The following is an 18,772-nucleotide window of genomic DNA, read 5'->3' on the forward strand; positions in this document are numbered from 1 at the left end:
ACCAGTAACAGAATATTAGAGATAACAGAAGACTTACTTCATCTTGCAATGACTCTTCAACTTGCTCATCATAATCTTCATCTTGCCTTTTCACTAATTAAAAAGCACATTATTAATGTATTAGCACAGCTAATTTCACAAATGTTCGGGCTTGCTGCAAGAAGAAAGCTGAAGAAAAGGAGCAGAGTGGAATTATTTGGTAGACCAACTCAGGGGATGGGGGAGTTGCTATAAAAATGAAAGTGGGAACCTTGGATGAAAAAAGGATTTGCCTTGATGCAGCAATAAATGCCAACCTATCACGTGACAAGCTGTTTAGATGAGGAAGCTGCATCTAGCATTTCTTGCATAATATTGCTGTAGCTACAGAGATAGGTATCAGCCTGACTAGCACAACATTTAGTTTGGTAGAATTTAAGACCTTCTTTGGGCTAGCATTTGGCGAAAGGGTTTAACAATGGTACAACCTGTGATTAACCCTACATGTTATTTCATATTTATTTTAGTATTTTGCGTTTTTCAATGTACTGTTTCCTGTCCTGTCCAGAAACTTTAGGACTAGATGGCCTAATATCTAAATACCCATTATTAGTATTTACAACTTAGAAGTGGTGTCTTGAGAATCATATTTGGGTGATATTAAGCAATTTTACCTTGTCTTAATTCTTGATTTTTAAAGTGCTCTTCTAGTTTTCCTTTCAATATTCCTCCAAGTTCTTCAAAATGTTCATTGTTAAGGCATCCATCTCCCATTACTTCGATACACTAACAAAATAAAGTTCATCATCAACTTCAACATCAATGATGATATTCAAACAGCTTCAATAACACCGTAAACATAACTATAGAAAAAACAGTTCTGTAAGCTGTGCAGTTACTTACATGCACTTAAGTTATGCCATCTAACTACTACTGTCATACTACTAATATACACAGCCTATGTCCTGCATTTCAGTAGTTGAGATCTGCAAGGAAAGCAGCTTGATCTCACAGTATCAGAGTCTTATGACAACAATTAAGCAATATTCTCTCTTTATTTGGTGTTGCAGTGAACAATGCTTTCAGTAGCAGAAAAGTACATTTTCATCTGAAACTCAAATTTGAACATTTCTACTAAAATAATTTTGTAAGGAATTTGCTAACCATTACTGTGTCCTAGCAGTTTCTCTATTGTTAGCTTTCTAGTTAAACAGAGCTACCTCCTGATTTAAAACATCATACTGCAATCCTAATGCATGTTTAATTGGGAGCAAACTGTACTGAACGCAGCAATAGTTGCTCCCAGGCAAGCATACATAGAAACATTGCCATTAGATTATCATTCATATGAGCTTTAATCAAATTCCTTTGCCTTTCATTGCTTTTAGATATACACATATTGCTCCAGTTTGCATGGAATGGCTAACTATGGGTTGTTCAACCCATAGTGAGTTGTGGCTGCACGGCAGCGAGTGAGACCACTGCCTCCCACCTGCACATAGCTTCCACTTTCCTAAACAACCCAGGAACGCCCCATTCCTGGATTGTTAGCGTTATGCCCAAACCCAGAAATTCTGGGTTGTTAGGGGTCAAAGAACCCAGAGTCAACTCAACAACATACCATGAGTTAACTCTGGGCTTTTTAACCCTTAAAAACCCCAGAGTTTCTGGGTTCGGATGTAATGATAACAACCCAGGCATGGGGTGTTCCTGCGTTGCTTAGGAAAGCAGTATTGGGTGAGAACCAGCACACTTGCTTGCTACCATGCACACACAAACAATCCGTGGTTTGTCAAACATGGGTTGTTTGAAAGTGCAAACAGGGTCTTTGTCACAGACACCATCTTAGAAAATGTATCCTTCTTGTGAGAGGGCATTGTCTTTTCAAGGGCAGCATCCACTGCCTGGGGTTATTTTAAGTGTTTGTATTATTTAAAAATATATTTCCCAATCAACTGAAGGCAGGCTTTCAATAGACAAAACTAACCAATTAAAAAATTGCAAACTGAGTAAATATCTAAATTTGTTTAATTTAGAAGACCAATCTTCATGTGAAGTTGAATGGGCCCATATTTGTTAAGAAAAACTTCTGCAGTAAGATCACATATAATTAGGGCTTGGAAGTCCCCCCCGCCCGCCCCCGTGACCAATATAACTTAAGCAATCTTTTGTTGATCCATCATTTTTGTAGCTGAACTAGCAAGTTTGTGTGACAATCAAACATATTTCAACAGAATCCTACCAGCAAACTATGGTAAAATCAATCACTACAGGAGTCAAATTTTGTTAATAACCTATGCCTTGCTACTATATGTAGTCTACTTCCCAATGCCAACACTGCCCTGCCTTTATAGAAACACTCTAAGACAATGGATGTAGTTTGAAGCTGGGACCTCCAATGCAGTAGCTGTGAGTGCCACTGCATCCACAAGGCTATTTGTTCCTTATGTGAGTGAACAGAGCAATTTCTCCAGTCACTTGCACAGGGGAAAAAAAGCTTCCTCCACAAATATATTGGCCTTCCCCCACCTCTTGCTGTTTTTCAGCAGGGTAGTTTTCCCCTCTATTCAAGTGGAGACAAAGCTCCCCTGCTGAAAGAGGTCTGGGGGGAACTCCCACCACGGGCCCTTTGGGCTTTTCCTCCTTTTCCAGACATTTTTGGGCACTGCAGCCCCCCCCCCCCCCCGGAGAAATTGCTCCATTCATTTGCATGGATGGAGTGGGCAGGGTGAGAGGAAGCACACACAGAGATATACTTTCAGAAAAAGGGGAGACAATCCCAGTATGTTTGTGACTGCCCCCCCCCCAAGCCAATTTTTCAAAATTACAAGTGTCCACAGGCCCAAAAAGACTGAGGACACCGAATCTGGAGGATCAGGAATAAGAAGCAGTGAGCGTCAGGCTCATGTTTCCTTCCTTCCTTCATCTGCACGCAACAGGAGATTAGAAACTTGTGCTTTTACTTAGCACCACATGGATGGACTGTCTGAATTCAGCCAATGCCGAAGCCAAAAGATGCGAGTTAGGAAAACATGAATAATCATTTATAGTCTATTGTATTCCTCCTTACTGAAGAGCTTGGAAAATTAACTATTAAGAAAAGCATAAAAGTAACTTATATGAAGTAGAATGTTACCTTGGCAAAAGAATGCATTATTTCTGACAGTACATCTGCATCAGGTTCTGTCCCTATGGCCTTGATAAGGGCATCACACATGAAATGCCACATCTGGGTGAGGTATTCCGGGCCACGAACTCTTGCACACTCAAGGAGCAAAGGCATTGATTCTGCAGCTGCCACACGAACACGTTACATTCATTAAGGTAAATTACTACCAAACATTTACTGCTATAGTGAGCAAGCCCCAATCTGTTTCCAGTTCAGAACCCCATCATTAGATTTCAAACTATAATTAAGCACAAAACGTTCTATATCTAGTACAATTTGATTTCACTTAATCAAGTGAGATACAAATGAAGTGGAAGACATATTTAAAAATCTGTATACACAATATTTATTCCTGGATTAGATTTTGGTGCATTTGGAAAGATAAAATCACAAGTCCATACAGTTTAATATTTTCAGTGATGTTTAAAACATGCACCCATCATTTCAAAAGAAGGTAAAATTAGCAAGAAATCTCCATTTATTATTTTCATAATTGGCAGCCTGATACTACAGCACTGCTTTAGGTGCAGAAGACACACCCTTGCATCATTGCACCTTAAATACTATGCTCTACATGGAAGGAAAGGCAGAGTTATGCACCTTGTTATATTTGCCACTGAAAAGCCTTAGAAAAGGGAGACTTGGGGAACTGGTGGACAATCAGAGAGCTCTTCATAAATCCTGAATAAGCTGTCAATAAGCAGTTGTGTCCTGCCCCTATGACGAGATCCTATAGCTCTTCCAAATAGCTTACAGGAAGACACCAAAGTATTTGCAAACACTGTGAAGGATGAAACATTCAAACTTCACAGGACCATCACAGAAATGTTCTCATATAAGGATATCATCATGGAAATAGAATTTCAGCAAAGGAACCATCAGTTTCACAACTTGCTCTGTGTACTCCACAAATCCTTCCTTCAGCTCTTTGGCATAGCAAACCTAAAACACAAAAGTGCAATTACTTCAGCAAAGGAATACTGCTGTTAAATTGGTAAATGGGCAGCAGCTATAATTGGTAAAAATTTTAACAGGGACAGACAAGCTGCACCTACAAACCTAGAAGAAAATGGTGTATTTCCATTTTGCTTGTAAAAACCTAGACTACCAAATGCATTTCACTCATACCTTTGAACTTATGGAAAAAGAAACATCTTGCTCCTAAATGTTTAACTGATGACATTCCTCAAGAGTGTTTTCTGTTTGGACCATAGCCTCCGTTCACTGTGTTTGATTCTCCTCCCTTTCCCCAAGAGGAAAGGCTGCCAACCTTTTCTGGCATGAGAAGACTTTTGAGTCAGCTAGCCATTCCACCCTACTCATGTCCCTCCCCATGTTTATTGTCTAGGAGCCGCATTCAGCTCATGAGCTGCAGTCTACCCAGCTTTAGGGGCCTCAGTTCTGCTGAACAGTGATTTCAGTTCAAAACATGTGATCAAGTAGTACCCACCAACATCTGGCATGCAGTTGCTTTTTCTTCAAGGCCTGCAGTCTTAATACCAAAACTCTGTTGGTCTCCTAGATTTACAAATTCCCAGCCATCATCATCACTCATATTCTCCATATCTTGTGCTAGTAAGAGAAAAAAATTTTTTTTTAGCAGAGCTGTGCCATTCCTTACAAACTAAACTGAGAATACATTAAGTGTCAGAACTTACTGTCAAGGAGAGCCACTTCAGGCTTAATTGATGCAGTTTTCATTAAAGGACCCATAACAACAGGAAGATATTGCTGGAATTCCTTTCCGAGGATCTTGCACATTCTAGCCCATGCAGAAATCATATACGATATCTATAAATTAATAGTTTATGTTCACCATCCTTTTCTTCAAGAATACTGTCTGCAAAGCTGTATCACTGCCTGGGCCGCGTGAAAATCAAACCCATTTTAAAAAGTAACACTTACTCAGGCTACACATTGATGTCACTGTCAGGAAGGAATGTATAAAGGCAAGAGCTGAACAATACTTCACACTTATGCAATGCTTTGAACACTCTCAAGTGCTTCCCAAAAATTATCTTGTTGCAATCCTCACAACAAGCCTGTAAAGTACAATGTGTCTGCATGTAGCAGATAGGGGGCTTGGGCTGATAAAGGATAGTTTGTCTGAGGCCATCTGGCAAGCTCATGGCAGAGGCATGAATGGAAAAGGGAACTTTCATCGGTCCGTCTGAGCCACTACATAAGATCTCAGTAACAAAAAAATGAAGTCCACAAATGAGTGGTTTTTGAGTATGGCATTGATAAAAAACGGGAAAATACCATGGAACTGATTTGTACCACACTGCAGTTGACAAACCACATTCCTGATCTGGTTTCCTCAAGTGAGAGTATTTCCTGTATATCCACATTATCTCTATAGGCAAGGAATGAGACTATAAAAATATTACTCAAGACAGTAGTGGAACTTTGGAGATTGCCAAAGCTACTAAAAATTGGAACTCAATCACCCACTCGGGTGATGATGTGGTTGGAAAAAGGTATCGCTCTCTATTCCACCTCCTTCCATTACACTTAACAACCTTTAGCTAGTTGTTATAGAACTAAAATTAGATCAGCTCCTTTCCCCTTCTGCATCATTATAGCTACTTCAAATAAAACCAACTGACTGTCACCTGGGGGAAAAAAAAATCAGATTTATACCACATATGTACAGTGAAATCTTGAACTAAATAAAACTAAAAGCCTTAGCAATTCATATTATAACAAAAAATTAATCTATAAATCCAATTCAAAATATATATAGTTACAGAAATTTAGGCCAATGTACAGATTTGGTATCTAACTTGCCAGCACATTGACATGGGACACTAGGAACAAGGTAATTACACCAGACACTTTGAATGCTGAAAGTACTAGAAGCAACTATCCAACATACCTGAGGGTCATCATCTTCCAAGTCATTAAAGTCAGTCTGTGTTTTCAGCAAGAGCTGCATTACATCTGATGCATCCTGCATGAACTAGAAATAGAACCAAACAGCCAATCAAGTTATGGCAGTTATTAAATAGATATTTAGTCTATGTATTTTATTCAGCTTATACTAATGCTTCTGATAGCATTAATTACATATATGCCCAAATTATTAAAAGTTCCACAGGTAAAATTAGAAAAGGGGAAAATAGGGGTAGTATCCAACTGTGTCATTCTGTAATCACAATCAATGTTCTGCAAGTGGAAACTAGTTCTGAACTATACGCAAGAGAAGAATCTAATTAAAGTTACGTTTGCACAAGTGTGGTTGCGCAAGCGGTTTTGCATTAGGCTTGTGAAGCCCGCTGGGTGCAATCCATTTGGGCAACCGGTTTCACAACTGCTTTGCACCCATTGTGCAACCTGTGCAATGGGTTGCACAAGTGTATGGGCAACCGCTTGCACAATGGGAAGTTCCAGTGGAGCTCTGCTAGTGCTTTTTGAGTTTGCAGAATGTCACCATTGGATATTGCCCTAGTGGTTTTAATGAAAGAACATTAAGAGCAACTCAGTGTCTTTACGAACGTTCAGATGTCGCAAATATGACATTTGAAGTCTTTCCACTCCTATTAAGCAGCTTGCACAACTCTTGCACCAGCCTGCGTAATAGTCTGCCTAACAAATATTAATCCTGACCAAATATGTTGTTCTCTACAACTCTCATAGATACAGTCTCTCATAATAGGGAATATGAAGTATTAGATGTACTCTTGTATTAAGCTTGAATCATTTTGATGCTGGCAAAGGCACTCACTCTGACATGCTGTATTTTTCCTCTGACCTCTTAGCCTACCACTGTTAACTTAAGTGACAGGTCACAAACAAGGTTGAACCATTTCTCACCCAAACTCAGGAATAAATAACATATGCTTCAGATAAGTCTGAAGGAAGGATGGCTAGTTAGGTAATGAAAATGGTTTTCTTCTCCTATCAGAGGACAGAGAAGCTGCTTTGCTTGCCTGAGCCTTCTCCCATTGGGGAGAGGATACACGGCAGGTGAAGCTTTAAATCCTCGGTGGGCATGTCAGGAGGATGATCCTCCCAGCACATCTGCTGGAACTGGCTTCAGTGTGTGGGGGCCTTCTCCCATTAGGCAGCCACACCCCTGCCTTTATCATAGATCAGAGATAACAGCCAGGATTCCTGCAGGCCAGAGGTTGCCCTCCCTTGAGATAAAGAAATCTGACATCAAGAATAAAAAAACCCCTAACCAGTTAGTCAGCATGAACATTGAATAGTTACTTAAGTGCAAAACTACTTCATTTAGCGTGCAAACTCCAGATTAGTCATTGATGGTATGTTAAAAATCCTGAAACTCAGTGAGACAACTTGAGTTTGCAGACTATTACTGAAGACAATTTACTACATTATGAACTGTACTAAACAAGGGACTAATAGAAAATTCTTGGAACTATAACAAACCACAAGTTTTTTTTTTAAACATAAGTTTCTATCCAACCATTTAACTTGAGTGCAATACTGTGTAATGGAAAACTCTTTACTTTATCTTCAGCATTCTCTGCTAACAGAAAAATTATATTAGAACAGCATATCTAAACACAGAGTGTTGCATGACAATGGTGATGATAGTTATCTATGGTTTAATGTTTTATTGTTTTTGATCTTGTAAGTTGCCTTGTGTGTCCACAGACAGAAGAGCAGGGTAAAAATAATAAATCCAGTCAAGCTAAGCATTTGTAGCAACCAACTCAAGGACAGCAAATACTCAAACTGAAACTTACCTTCTCTTTACCTACTGCAAGGCCAATTAAGCTGATACATTCTATGGTTTTTCCTCGTAACAGTCTAAGTTCCTTCTGCACAGCGTTCTCAACAATGTGTTTAAGAGAAGGCATAAATAAATCGTAGTATGGAACAAACTTTTCCTCTGCTGTATCTGCAACTGATGCAATGGATGTAACAACCTGTTCCAAAACCAGCTTTGTGCCTTTTTCTATCAGCTGTGGGTAGGGGGAGACCAAACAAGCTTTTAAGTACTTCTTTAAATCTCAATATATTAGCTTAAGTCAAACTAGTACTATATTCAATCATCTCAAAGTGTCTTACCTCCCGCAATTTTAATACCATAGTGGAATGAAGGTGCTTCACTAAGTTATCTAAATAAGGAATAAGCAGTGATTTTGGACAGTCTTCAGTAAAGTTGATTAGAGCAGCAGCTGCATGAGCCTGAACACGTTGGTTGCCCTGGTCTTCCATGGTCTGAAGAAGAGCTGCAATTACCTACAACACAGATGACTACCATGAGTGAAAGGTCTCAAAATAAACTTGATCAGTATATACTACATAGCTTTCTACTTGCCTTCTCATGGAATTTCTTCTGGAAGCCTGGTGCAAAGTCCGTAGCCATCTGACCAATTGCATTACAAGCTGCATATCTTACTCTTGGGTGCTGAAATATTTAATTTTAGTTAGCAAGTTCATAAAACAATCCCATACAAATTTTAAGGAAGTCCAGTGTGTTAAACTTACAGGATCTTGAAGGAAGAGCAAAACCAAGTTAACTATTTCATTCAGAATTCCTTCCATCTGTTGATGACAGCCTTCGCCAATAGCTGACAGAGCCATCAAGCCAGCATGTCTGCACTTCCAGTCAGCTGTATTGAAAGATAGTAAATGGAAGCATGATTAGCCAGGAAAAAGCATATAGAAGCAAGGAATGTATTTTTATCCAGAACTATTCAAGCCAATTGTGGCAGTTACCCTTTCCATTCTAGGCTGTGAGAGGAAGAGTCATACTTTCCTCCCTCAAACTGCACATCATGGTTTAAGAAACTGGTGAGTAAACAGACATTAAACCACAGTTCTCCATTATGTCCAAAATGGGGAACTGTGGTTTAAAAAGGACTAGGATTGCAGTACCAAAGTCCATGTGCAATGGGAGTAGGCAGCAGGGAACACGTGGACCCAGCACTCATTCCCCATAGTAAATTAAGCCAGGAACATTACATAAAAACCTGCTCTGAGCTTTTTCTTCAGAACACCTCTGAAAAAAATGTGGTAATTTAGATAATTAAAACAAGCCAAATGCCTGATGAAACAGGAATGTCTTCACTACTTGCCTGAAGCACCTCCCACCCCAAAAGGGAGTTCCATAAGACTGGTGTTGCTACCAAGAAGGCCCTATCATGTATCCAAGCCACCAGAACCTCAGAAGGCAAAGGGACATGGAGCAAGGTCTCCAATGATGAATGTAACGGGTGAACAGATTCATAGCAGGGAAGACATCCTTCAAATAGCCTGGTCCTAAGCCAGACCCATAGCTACTTGCCATTGCCATCACACAGACATATGAGAAGATCAGAATGCTAGTTTATGGCAGTAGACATATTTCCCAATCACAAAAATCCTACACTTGTGTTTGTCCAAGTATGTAATCACATGGCGAGACTGCGTCTACCCTGCCCCCAACGTCTATATGCTTGTTGTAATGTGGATATACAACATCTGTCTGATAATGCAAAATCTTGTATTACTTTCTATCTAAGAAGACATTAGTAGGAGTATCTCCTGTGCCCATATTACAGTAGAATTTTGGAGGTCAGTGCAGGAAGATGCAACCCAACTACCCCATTTTTTTGTGAGAATATGACAAAATGAGAACAACACAAAAGTGCAGGACTTCTTTCACACACTTGGACAACTGTTTGGAGGAAGGTGTTTTCTTGCTGCGACCTGGAAACATCTCTCTGCTTACAGAATAATTTCTGATGAATCTGCTTATAGAACTTCTAAATTTTAGAAAAATTAGCTGGGCAGAATCCAATGTGTCACAGAAAATGTTCTGTGCAATACAATGGGCTTTCCAACTCTTCCCTTCTAACAAAACTCCGCACTCCAAGAAGGTCATGGGGCATCCATGACGTGCTCAGGACTGCTGCTGGAAGAAAAATATCTCCATCAGCCAAGAATGCATGGGCTTTTCTTGATCCTGCCACTGGCTGCAAAGTCACTTAAACCCATCTTTGATGACACACTGCCACTGATTTTAACTGCTCAGCCCAAGAAATATTTCCATTAATTAAGCATGTTGTAACATCTACTCAAAGTCCAAAATAAAAGTACTTACGATTCTGAAGCATTTGCATAATATGTTCTTTTATCATAGGCAAAACAAGCTTTCCACCAAGGCCGCATGCCATTCTATCCAATGCACTCTCACCAGCAACAGCATTGCTAAAGTTTATAATTTTAAAAAAGAAATCAGTGAGCTCAATATCAACAAGTTCAGTTGTATTCCTTCAGGTATGCTCTTTAGTGTTTTATGTTTCACAGGAAAACAATGTGTACTTGAATCTTTGGAGAGAGACAGAGAGAGACAGACAGACAGATCTTCAAATACACATTTTAAATGACATTTTAAGGTTAAACCTTATTTGTAAAGATTTGTGTAAAGACTATTCATGATCTTAATATGATCAGTTTTATCAAACCATTTAAAATATTGAATTTTGAGCCCGCTACTATCATATACTGCATTGCCCATGGGCTACTATTTGCCAGGGACATAAGGGGATGATATCCAGTTGTGTCTCTCTGCTGACGGAAGAGTGTTTGATCCAGCAGAGACTTCCGTGAGCAGAAGTGCAGGGAGGAAAAGCAATTTCAGTGATTTCCCCTTCCCCCTGCAGCCCCTCACCCCCACCCCCAATATCTTCTCCACAGAGTTGGGGGGTCCTTTGGAACCATGTGGGAGATGGTGCTAGGGGCTGCGAAAGCGGGAAATTGACTTACAACCATAGTCATAAAGCTTCTGAAAATGTTGATTTTGGCAAGAGGAATGACTGAGAAGGAACAGGGCTCTAAAATGACAGAGGAACTAATTTTTAAAGAATTCTGGAAGCACCCATTTGTTGTTGTTGTTGTTGTTCAGTCGTTCAGTCGTGTCCGACTCTTCGTGACTCCATGGACCATAGCACGCCAGGCCTTCCTGTCCTGCGCTCTCTCCCGGAGCGTGCTCAGATTCATATTCATTGCATCCGTGATGCTATCTAGCCATCTCATCCCCTGCCGTCCCCTTCTCCTTTTGCCTTCAGTCTTTCCCAGCATCAGGGTCTTTTCCAGGGAGTTTTCTCTTCGCATTAGGTGGCCAAAATATTTGAGCTTCAGCTTCATTATCTGTCCTTCCAATGAGCAGTCAGGGTTGATTTCCTTTAGGATGGACTGATTTGACCTCCTTGCAGTCCAGGGGACTCGTAAGAGTCTTCTCCAGCACCACAGTTCGAAAGCATCAATTCTTCGGTGCTCAGCCTTCCTTATAGTCCAGCTCTCACAGCCATACATTACTACTGGGAAAACCATAGCTTTGATTAGACGGACCTTTGTCGGCAAGGTGATGTCTCTGCTTCTTACTATGCTGTCTAGGTTTGCCATAGCTTTCCTCCCAAGGAGCAAGCGTCTTTTAATTTCATGGCTACAGTCACCATTTGCGGTGATCTTGGAGCCCAAGAAAGTAAAATCTGTCACTGCTTCCATTTCTTCCCCTTCTATATGCCAGGAAGTGATAGGGCCAGATGACATGATCTTAGTTTTTTTAATGTTGAGTTTCAAACCAGCTTTTGCACTCTCCTCTTTCACCCTCAACAAGAGGCTCTTGAGATCCTCTTCGCTTTCTGCCATTAGGGTGGTATCGTCTGCATATCGGAGGTTGTTGATAATTCTCCCAGCAATCTTAATTCCGACCTGTGATTCATCCAACCCGGCATTTCTCATGATGTACTCTGCATATAAGTTAAATAAGCAGGGTGACAATATGCAGCCTTGTCGTACTCCTTTCCCAATTTTGAACCAATCGGTTGTTCCATGTCTGGTTCTTACTGTTGCTTCTTGACCCTCGTACAGGTTTCTCAGGAGACGGGTAAGGTGGTCTGGTACTCCCATCACTTTCAGAATTTGCCACAGTTTGTTGTGATCCACACAATCAAAGGCTTTAGCGTAGTCAATGAAGCAGAAATAGACGTTTTTCTGGAATTCTCTTGCTTTCTCCATGATGCAGCGAATGTTGGCGATTTGATCTCTAGTTCCTCTGCCTCTTCTAAACCCAGCTTGTACTTCCAGTAGTTCTCGGTTCGCATACTGCTGAAGCCTAGCTTGTAGGATTTTGAGCATCACCTTGCTGGCATGTGAAATGAGCGCAATTGTGCGGTAGTTTGAACACTCTTTGGCGTTGCCCTTCTTTGGAATTGGAATGTAAACTGACCTTTTCCAGTCTTGTGGCCACTGTTGAGTGTTCCAGATTTGTTGGCATATTGAATGCAGCACTTTAACAGCATCATCTTTTAGGATTTTAAATAGCTCGGCTGGAATACTGTCATCTCCGCTAGCTTTGTTGTTACAAATGCTTCCTAAGGCCCACTTGACTTCACTCTCGAGGATGTCCGGCTCAAGTTCAGTGACCGCACTATCATGGCTATCAGGGACATTCAGATCTTTCCTGTATAGTTCTTCTGTGTATTCTTGCCACCTCTTCTTAATCTCATCTGCTTCTGTTAGGTCCCTGCCTTCTTTGTCCTTTATCATGCCCGTCTTTGCACAAAACGTTCCCTTGAGATCTCCAATTTTCTTGAAGAGATCTCTAGTCTTTCCCATTCTGTTGTTTTCCTCGATTTCTTTGCATTGTTCATTTAAGAAGGCCTTCTTGTCTCTCCTTGCTATTCTCTGGAACTCTGCATTCAGTTGGGTATATCTTCCCCTTTCTCCCTTGCTTTTCGCTTCCCTTCTTTCGTGAGCTACTTGTAAAGCCTCATCAGACAGCCACTTTGCTTTCTTGCATTTCTTTTTCTTTGGGACGGATTTTGTTGCTGCCTCCTGAACAATGTTACGGACCTCCGTCCATAGTTCCTCAGGCACTCTGTCTATCAGGTCTAATCCCTGAAATCTATTCCTCACCTCCACTGTATATTCAGAAGGGATATGACTGAGGTCATACCTGAACGGTTTAGTGGTTTTCCCGACGTTCTTCAATTTAAGCCGAAATTTTGCAAGAAGCAGCTCATGATCTGAGCCACAGTCAGCTCCAGGTCTTGTTTTTACTGACTGTATGGAGCTTCTCCATCTTTGGCTGCAAAGGACATAATCAATCTGATTTCGATATTGACCATCTGGTGACGTCCATGTGTAGAGTCGCCTCTTGTGCTGTTGGAAAAGAGTGTTTGCTATGATCAGCATGTTCTCTTGGCAAAACTCTATTAGCTTTTGTCCTGCTTCATTTTGTACACCAAGGCCATGCCTGCCTGTTATCCCGGTGATTTCTTGACTTCCTACTTTAGCATTCCAATCCCCTATGATGAAGAGGACATCTTTTTTTGGTGTTAGTTCTAGAAGGTGTTGTAGGTCTTCATAGAACCGATCAACCTCAGCTTCTTCGGCATCAGTGGTTGGGGCATAGACTTGAATTACTGTGATGTTGAATGGTTTGCCTTGGATTCGTACTGAGATCATTCTATCATTTTTAAGATTGTACCCCAGTACTGCTTTTCCCACCCTTTTGTTGACTATGAGTGCTACTCCATTTCTTCTAAGGGATTCTTGCCCACAATAGTAGATATGATGGTCACCTGAATTAAATTCGCCCATGCCTGTCCATTTTAGTTCGCTGATTCCCAAGATGTCGATGTTCAATCTTGCCATCTCATGTTTGACCACCTCCAGCTTACCTTGATTCATTGATCTGACATTCCAGGTTCCTAAACAATATTGTTCTTTACAGCATCGGATTTTCTTTTCACCCATTAGCAGTGCAGTAACTGGATTGTTACGAAGATGTAGTCAATACTGCCTCAGATTCAAACAGCAGTACACAGAACTGGGGCTTTCATCCCTCCTTCAAGCTGCAACCCCTTGCACCCTCTTCAATACAATGCTGCTTGTGAGGAGGGAAGAATCATTAGAAATTGACACAGCCCTCCTCACTGGCACAAGCAGAAGCACCATCCACTTATGCATGGGGTACTCTGGATTCAAACTATATTAAATATAGGAGATATAGGACTGAAGATCTCTAACAGCAGGTGTTCCTCATAGGAGAATTCCTCTTCAGAATGCTCTCACTGAATCTTCTGTTTTGTGAGGAAGGATTATCCCTCCACAAGAGCCTGGGTTTCTTAATGTTAGTAAATATACCTTTAGGCACCATTTATTCTTATCTTCATCAGCCTTATAATCTAAGGCGGGGAGCAGAACCTCATGCCTGGGGGCCAAATATGGCCCTCTGTGGTTCCCCTGAAGGCCATGCCCACTTCCCTTGGCCCCACCTTTTCCCTCCCAACCACCAATCATTTAGTGTTTTCCCGGCTTTTGTGCAGTTTTCCCCTATTCTAAAAGGTTGAAATGCCTCTCCTAAGGCTCAGTAAGAGCTTTAAGCTACAATATGTTGGTATTTTTGGTTTTTTGGGCCCTGCCCCTTTTTCCTTCAGCCATATCAACCGCTGGAATGTGGGCCCCCCAAGAGGTTCTCCGAAATGGGATTCAGCCCCTCAGGTTGAAAGAGCTTATGTACCCTGATCTAAGGGCTGTTTGTGTATCATGTTGCCTGCTCCACCCCATTTGATTACCTCATAAGAATATGAGGCTGCCGTTGCATGGAGGTGCCATTTGCAACCAGGCACCTAAACGCAGTTGTTACACATATGCAACAATTTCCGCAATGGCAACCAGTCCAAAACGTACTGCTCCCATTGCCAAAAGTATGGTATTCTCAACAGTAGTTGACAAAACTGCACCTCTACACAAGCACCAGAAACGAGTGATGCATTTCCAGTATGATCATGTGGGTCTGCCTTGACACATGAACCAGCTGTAGGTGTCAAGGAACATAGCTTGAAATACAAGGGATTCCCTGAGCAAGGTGAAGCATTTCGTCTTTTCTTTTTTTAAAAAAGAGCTTTTTTACCTGTCAAAGTCATCATCTTCCAATTCATCAGCATTTGCCCAATCTTCATCTTCTTCTAGGTCAACCATCATTGTTAACATTTGAGGAACTAAAAAAATTAAACATGGCTAATGTACAAGAGATTGTCTAAGAGCAATCTGAACGCTAATAAAATCCCCAGCATTCTCAGATCCCAGTAGAACTCCTGAAGTAATGTGACACCTGCACATTGGGTTGTGAAACACTGTTGCCCAGGTCTATACTTGAAGACAATATAGCTCAGTGATACAGCACATGCTCTGCACGCAGGAGGCCCAAGTTCAGTTTTAAGTGTCCATATGTCACATTTATAAATGAGAAGATTTGCCCCAATTGCTCAAAAACCAGGGTCGTTTATGCAGCTCATTAACAGATTTTCCATGGTCCAAAAGATGTTATAAAATATAGGAATTCAGCCTTCATTTTAGGTATATCTGAAGTCCAAGGGAACCCAAGCTAAAGTAAAGCATCATAGATTTAAACAGGAAAGTTTTCAGCACGTGTACAATTCTCCAATTAAAATTAATGGGATGTAAAAGTGCTTAACTGGTTAGCTTATCAAGTACTTGCAGGGAGGAAATAATGTGCTCTACAGCCTTAGAAACACACTCATACACACCTATTTTTATGTTTTCAAGACTTATTGGTTTCCAATTTCAGTTCATGATTTATGATGGAGTGCCTCTACTGGTTTGAATCTACCTGTATACTATGCTCATCATTTGAGGCTCTCCTCCAAGTGCCTCCTCTGAGGAAGGATTGGAGGATGGAAAGAAGGGAGAGGGCCTTCTCGGTGGTGGCCTCCCAATTATGGAACGTTCTCCCCACTGAGGCCCACCTGGCACCAACATCTTTTTAGTGCCAGGTTAAGACTTTTCTTTACATCCAGCCATTTGACAGGATATGATAAGGATTTTAATGGGTCCTGGGATCTACTGCTGATTGTTTTAGAATGGTTATATTTTTGTACATTGGTTTTATATTATGTATATTTAGGGTTCTAAACTTTGTAAACTGCCCAGAGAGCTTTGGCTACTGGGTGCTATAGAAATTTAATAAATGAAATGAAATTTATTTAGTAAGTTATATCCTGCGTTTTCTCCAAGGAGCCCAAGGCAATGTACATGATCCTTCTTTTCTGCATTTTATCCTCACAACAACCCTGTGAGGTAGATTAGGCTGAGAGTCAGTGACTGTCCCAAAGTCACCCAGTGAATTCACGGGCCGAGTGAGGACTAGAACCCAGATCTCCCAAGTCCCAGTTCAACACTCCAACCACTACACCAACTGGCTCTCCAGTGATTGAGATGCTTGTTCAGTTTTCCAAGGCCATACTTAAACCTCCTGACTGAAAGATCCAGCTAAGGAGATTTTAGCCAGGAACTGTTGCCTGAAATCAATTACAGCTGAACAATTCTCAAACAATTCTTAACTAGATTTTAACAAAGTAATGTTTACTTCCTGGACCTTAACTATATTCACAGTTGATTATCTATTCATTGCCCAAAATGAGTAAAATGATTTTTTAAAGAAAAATCAGCTAAAATCAGCAGTAAAATTCTAGCCAGGCTTAGTATATTTCCTTTTTAACATATTAAAACAGGTTCAGTTTTCTTAGAACTTCTCTTATCTTGGCATTTTAGCCAATTAGTTATTCCAATTGCTCTACCAAGAAATACTGATTTTTATTAATGCATACACATGTTGCGGCATATGTAAAACTACAAAAAGGATGAGAACAGGAGTAATATTTCCAGATCAGAAGAACCTTGCAGGCTCATGCCCTCCTACCCACTCCTCCATCCTTTCCCATGCGAATTTTCTTCTGCCTTCCATTTTCAGCACTAATTATGCCGCAGTGCTATGTCATGGCTACCTTTAAACCAGTGTTTAAGACCAGGCTTTAAAAACTAAGCCATGGGTAAAGTTAACCTCAATACGTACATAATGATTCTTAAGAGTCAGGGGAATCACATTCACACTGCACTTAGGTGTCTATCAAATGTCATCAAAAACTATTAAGTATTCTACTGTCTGGTTTAAACAGGCATAAATTCTTACTCTATTGTGCTATTTACTATTGATTTTTTACTTTTCAACTTCACACAAAGTTTTAAAAGATACATACTCATGTTTATCATTCATTAGCATATAGTATTTATAACAGTTAATAACATCTGACTATAATATAACTATATATAACTATAGTTTTTTAAAGCCACATAATGCTCTTATAAATAACTCTAAACACTGCTCTCTTACATCTACAGTACCTGCATCCAAGTGATTTCTACTCCTGGCATTACTATAGTTGTCCCTACACAAGTGTATAAAACAAGTGCATATTCAAAGTATATATTATTTTGTCTCTCCCCTCCACTAATATACCTGGTCAGTTTATGCATCTAGAGTGGCTACCCATTTATCTAAGCATTCATCAGCATTTGTATTCCTTATTTAGCATATAATATCCATTGTGATTTTTTAAAGTATTGTTTTTAATTTTCTTTGTATTGCCTTACACAGGTGATGAATGCACAGTTCCATTTCTGAATCCAAGCTGGGCCTGCAAGGTTGGAGGTCTTTAAAATATGCTGAAAGACCACTCTGGCTGTTTGCAGAGGGAATTGGATTCAGCTTCCACAGCAGATTTGGCTTTCAAAAACATTTCTGCCCACACTGTGCTAGTCCACAGCAAGTGTATTTTAGCTGACTTGCAGTTCCACTATTGTGTGTCTATCTTCTGTTTTAATTTAACTAAGAAGAAAAATAACCAAAAAAAGTAGTTTACTTACTAGCTTGTGCAACAATGTTGATATGCCTTCTCAGCATAGCAGCAGCAGTTTCTGATAATGTAACGATTACTTCAAGGGCCAGTTGACGTTGCATGTTACTGAGACTAGTGTCTGCACACAACTGAAATAATAAAAAAATAAGTAGAACATTAAAAACTAAGCCAGATTTCTATCAAATCAAAACTTGAATTGGACTGGGAGGTTCAAACTTACCTTCAAACTCAGTTGTAATGTGGGTTCTAAGTGTGGCCGTAAATATTTTGGAACTGTATCTGCAATCTCTACAAGAGACTTTAGGACTGAATCATCATTTTGGTAACAGGAGTCATTTACTGCCTAAAAGAGAATTCAGTTAATATATTTCACTTGGAATTTATACTCAGAATCACGCTCTACATTATGAAGACCTTGCTTAATGCTTCAAGATACCACACCTGGCATAAACACTTAACCTTGGGACCAGAGGATGTATTGGTTGGAGAGCTCAAAAGCTTGCAAATTCTTTCAGTGAGCGTTCACCCAAGAAAACCTGCTCTACTTACTCAGGTTCCTCCTCACTCCCTCTGTCACTGGTTTGGTGCAGACAAAAGAGGAAATGTTGCAACTATGGCAAGGAAATGTAAAGCCTACAGGGTGTTTCCAAATACCCTCCCCTCCCCAACTTATGAATAAACCCTCTCTATTTTCAGATGTCCTTCTGTGGAAAAGTCTGAAGAAATCATGACACTTGAGCGAAAAAGCTAGCATTTATCGATCTATAGACTAGGGTTATCTACTTCATTTTGGATTTAATATTAGATCACCTTTGATCAGAGTTTCAGAAGATTGTTTCCATCTTGTATGTTAAAATGTAATCAAATGTTATGACATGTTCCTATCATTTTATTGGATTAGATCCAACATCGCAGGAACAGATGTCTGGTAGTGGGA

The 18,772-nt window shown here is 40.3% G+C and overlaps 1 protein-coding gene across 2 annotated transcripts in view; it reads right to left on the reverse strand.

The window, feature by feature from the left end:
• The window catches only part of IPO5 (importin 5), a 49,276-nt gene that overhangs the window by 14,465 nt on the left and 16,039 nt on the right, over positions 1–18,772 (reverse strand). For both annotated transcript variants that reach the window (XM_084844713.1, XM_084844714.1), the window contains 15 exons: positions 18,056–18,178; positions 17,843–17,963; positions 15,030–15,117; positions 10,209–10,315; positions 8,612–8,736; positions 8,442–8,531; positions 8,189–8,362; positions 7,864–8,082; positions 6,027–6,110; positions 4,807–4,939; positions 4,599–4,720; positions 3,994–4,090; positions 3,116–3,288; positions 654–765; positions 38–93 (listed from right to left, as the gene is read on the reverse strand). In XM_084844713.1, coding sequence (XP_084700839.1) covers positions 38–93; positions 654–765; positions 3,116–3,288; positions 3,994–4,090; positions 4,599–4,720; positions 4,807–4,939; positions 6,027–6,110; positions 7,864–8,082; positions 8,189–8,362; positions 8,442–8,531; positions 8,612–8,736; positions 10,209–10,315; positions 15,030–15,117; positions 17,843–17,963; positions 18,056–18,178 — 1,824 coding nt within the window. The remainder of the gene's footprint in view (positions 1–37; positions 94–653; positions 766–3,115; positions 3,289–3,993; positions 4,091–4,598; positions 4,721–4,806; positions 4,940–6,026; positions 6,111–7,863; positions 8,083–8,188; positions 8,363–8,441; positions 8,532–8,611; positions 8,737–10,208; positions 10,316–15,029; positions 15,118–17,842; positions 17,964–18,055; positions 18,179–18,772) is intronic.

Source organism: Heloderma suspectum, chromosome 3 (genome assembly GCF_057233095.1).
Source record: "Heloderma suspectum isolate Gila_16-S chromosome 3, 16-S_ref, whole genome shotgun sequence".
In the NCBI taxonomy this organism is placed as follows: Eukaryota; Metazoa; Chordata; class Lepidosauria; order Squamata; family Helodermatidae; genus Heloderma; species Heloderma suspectum.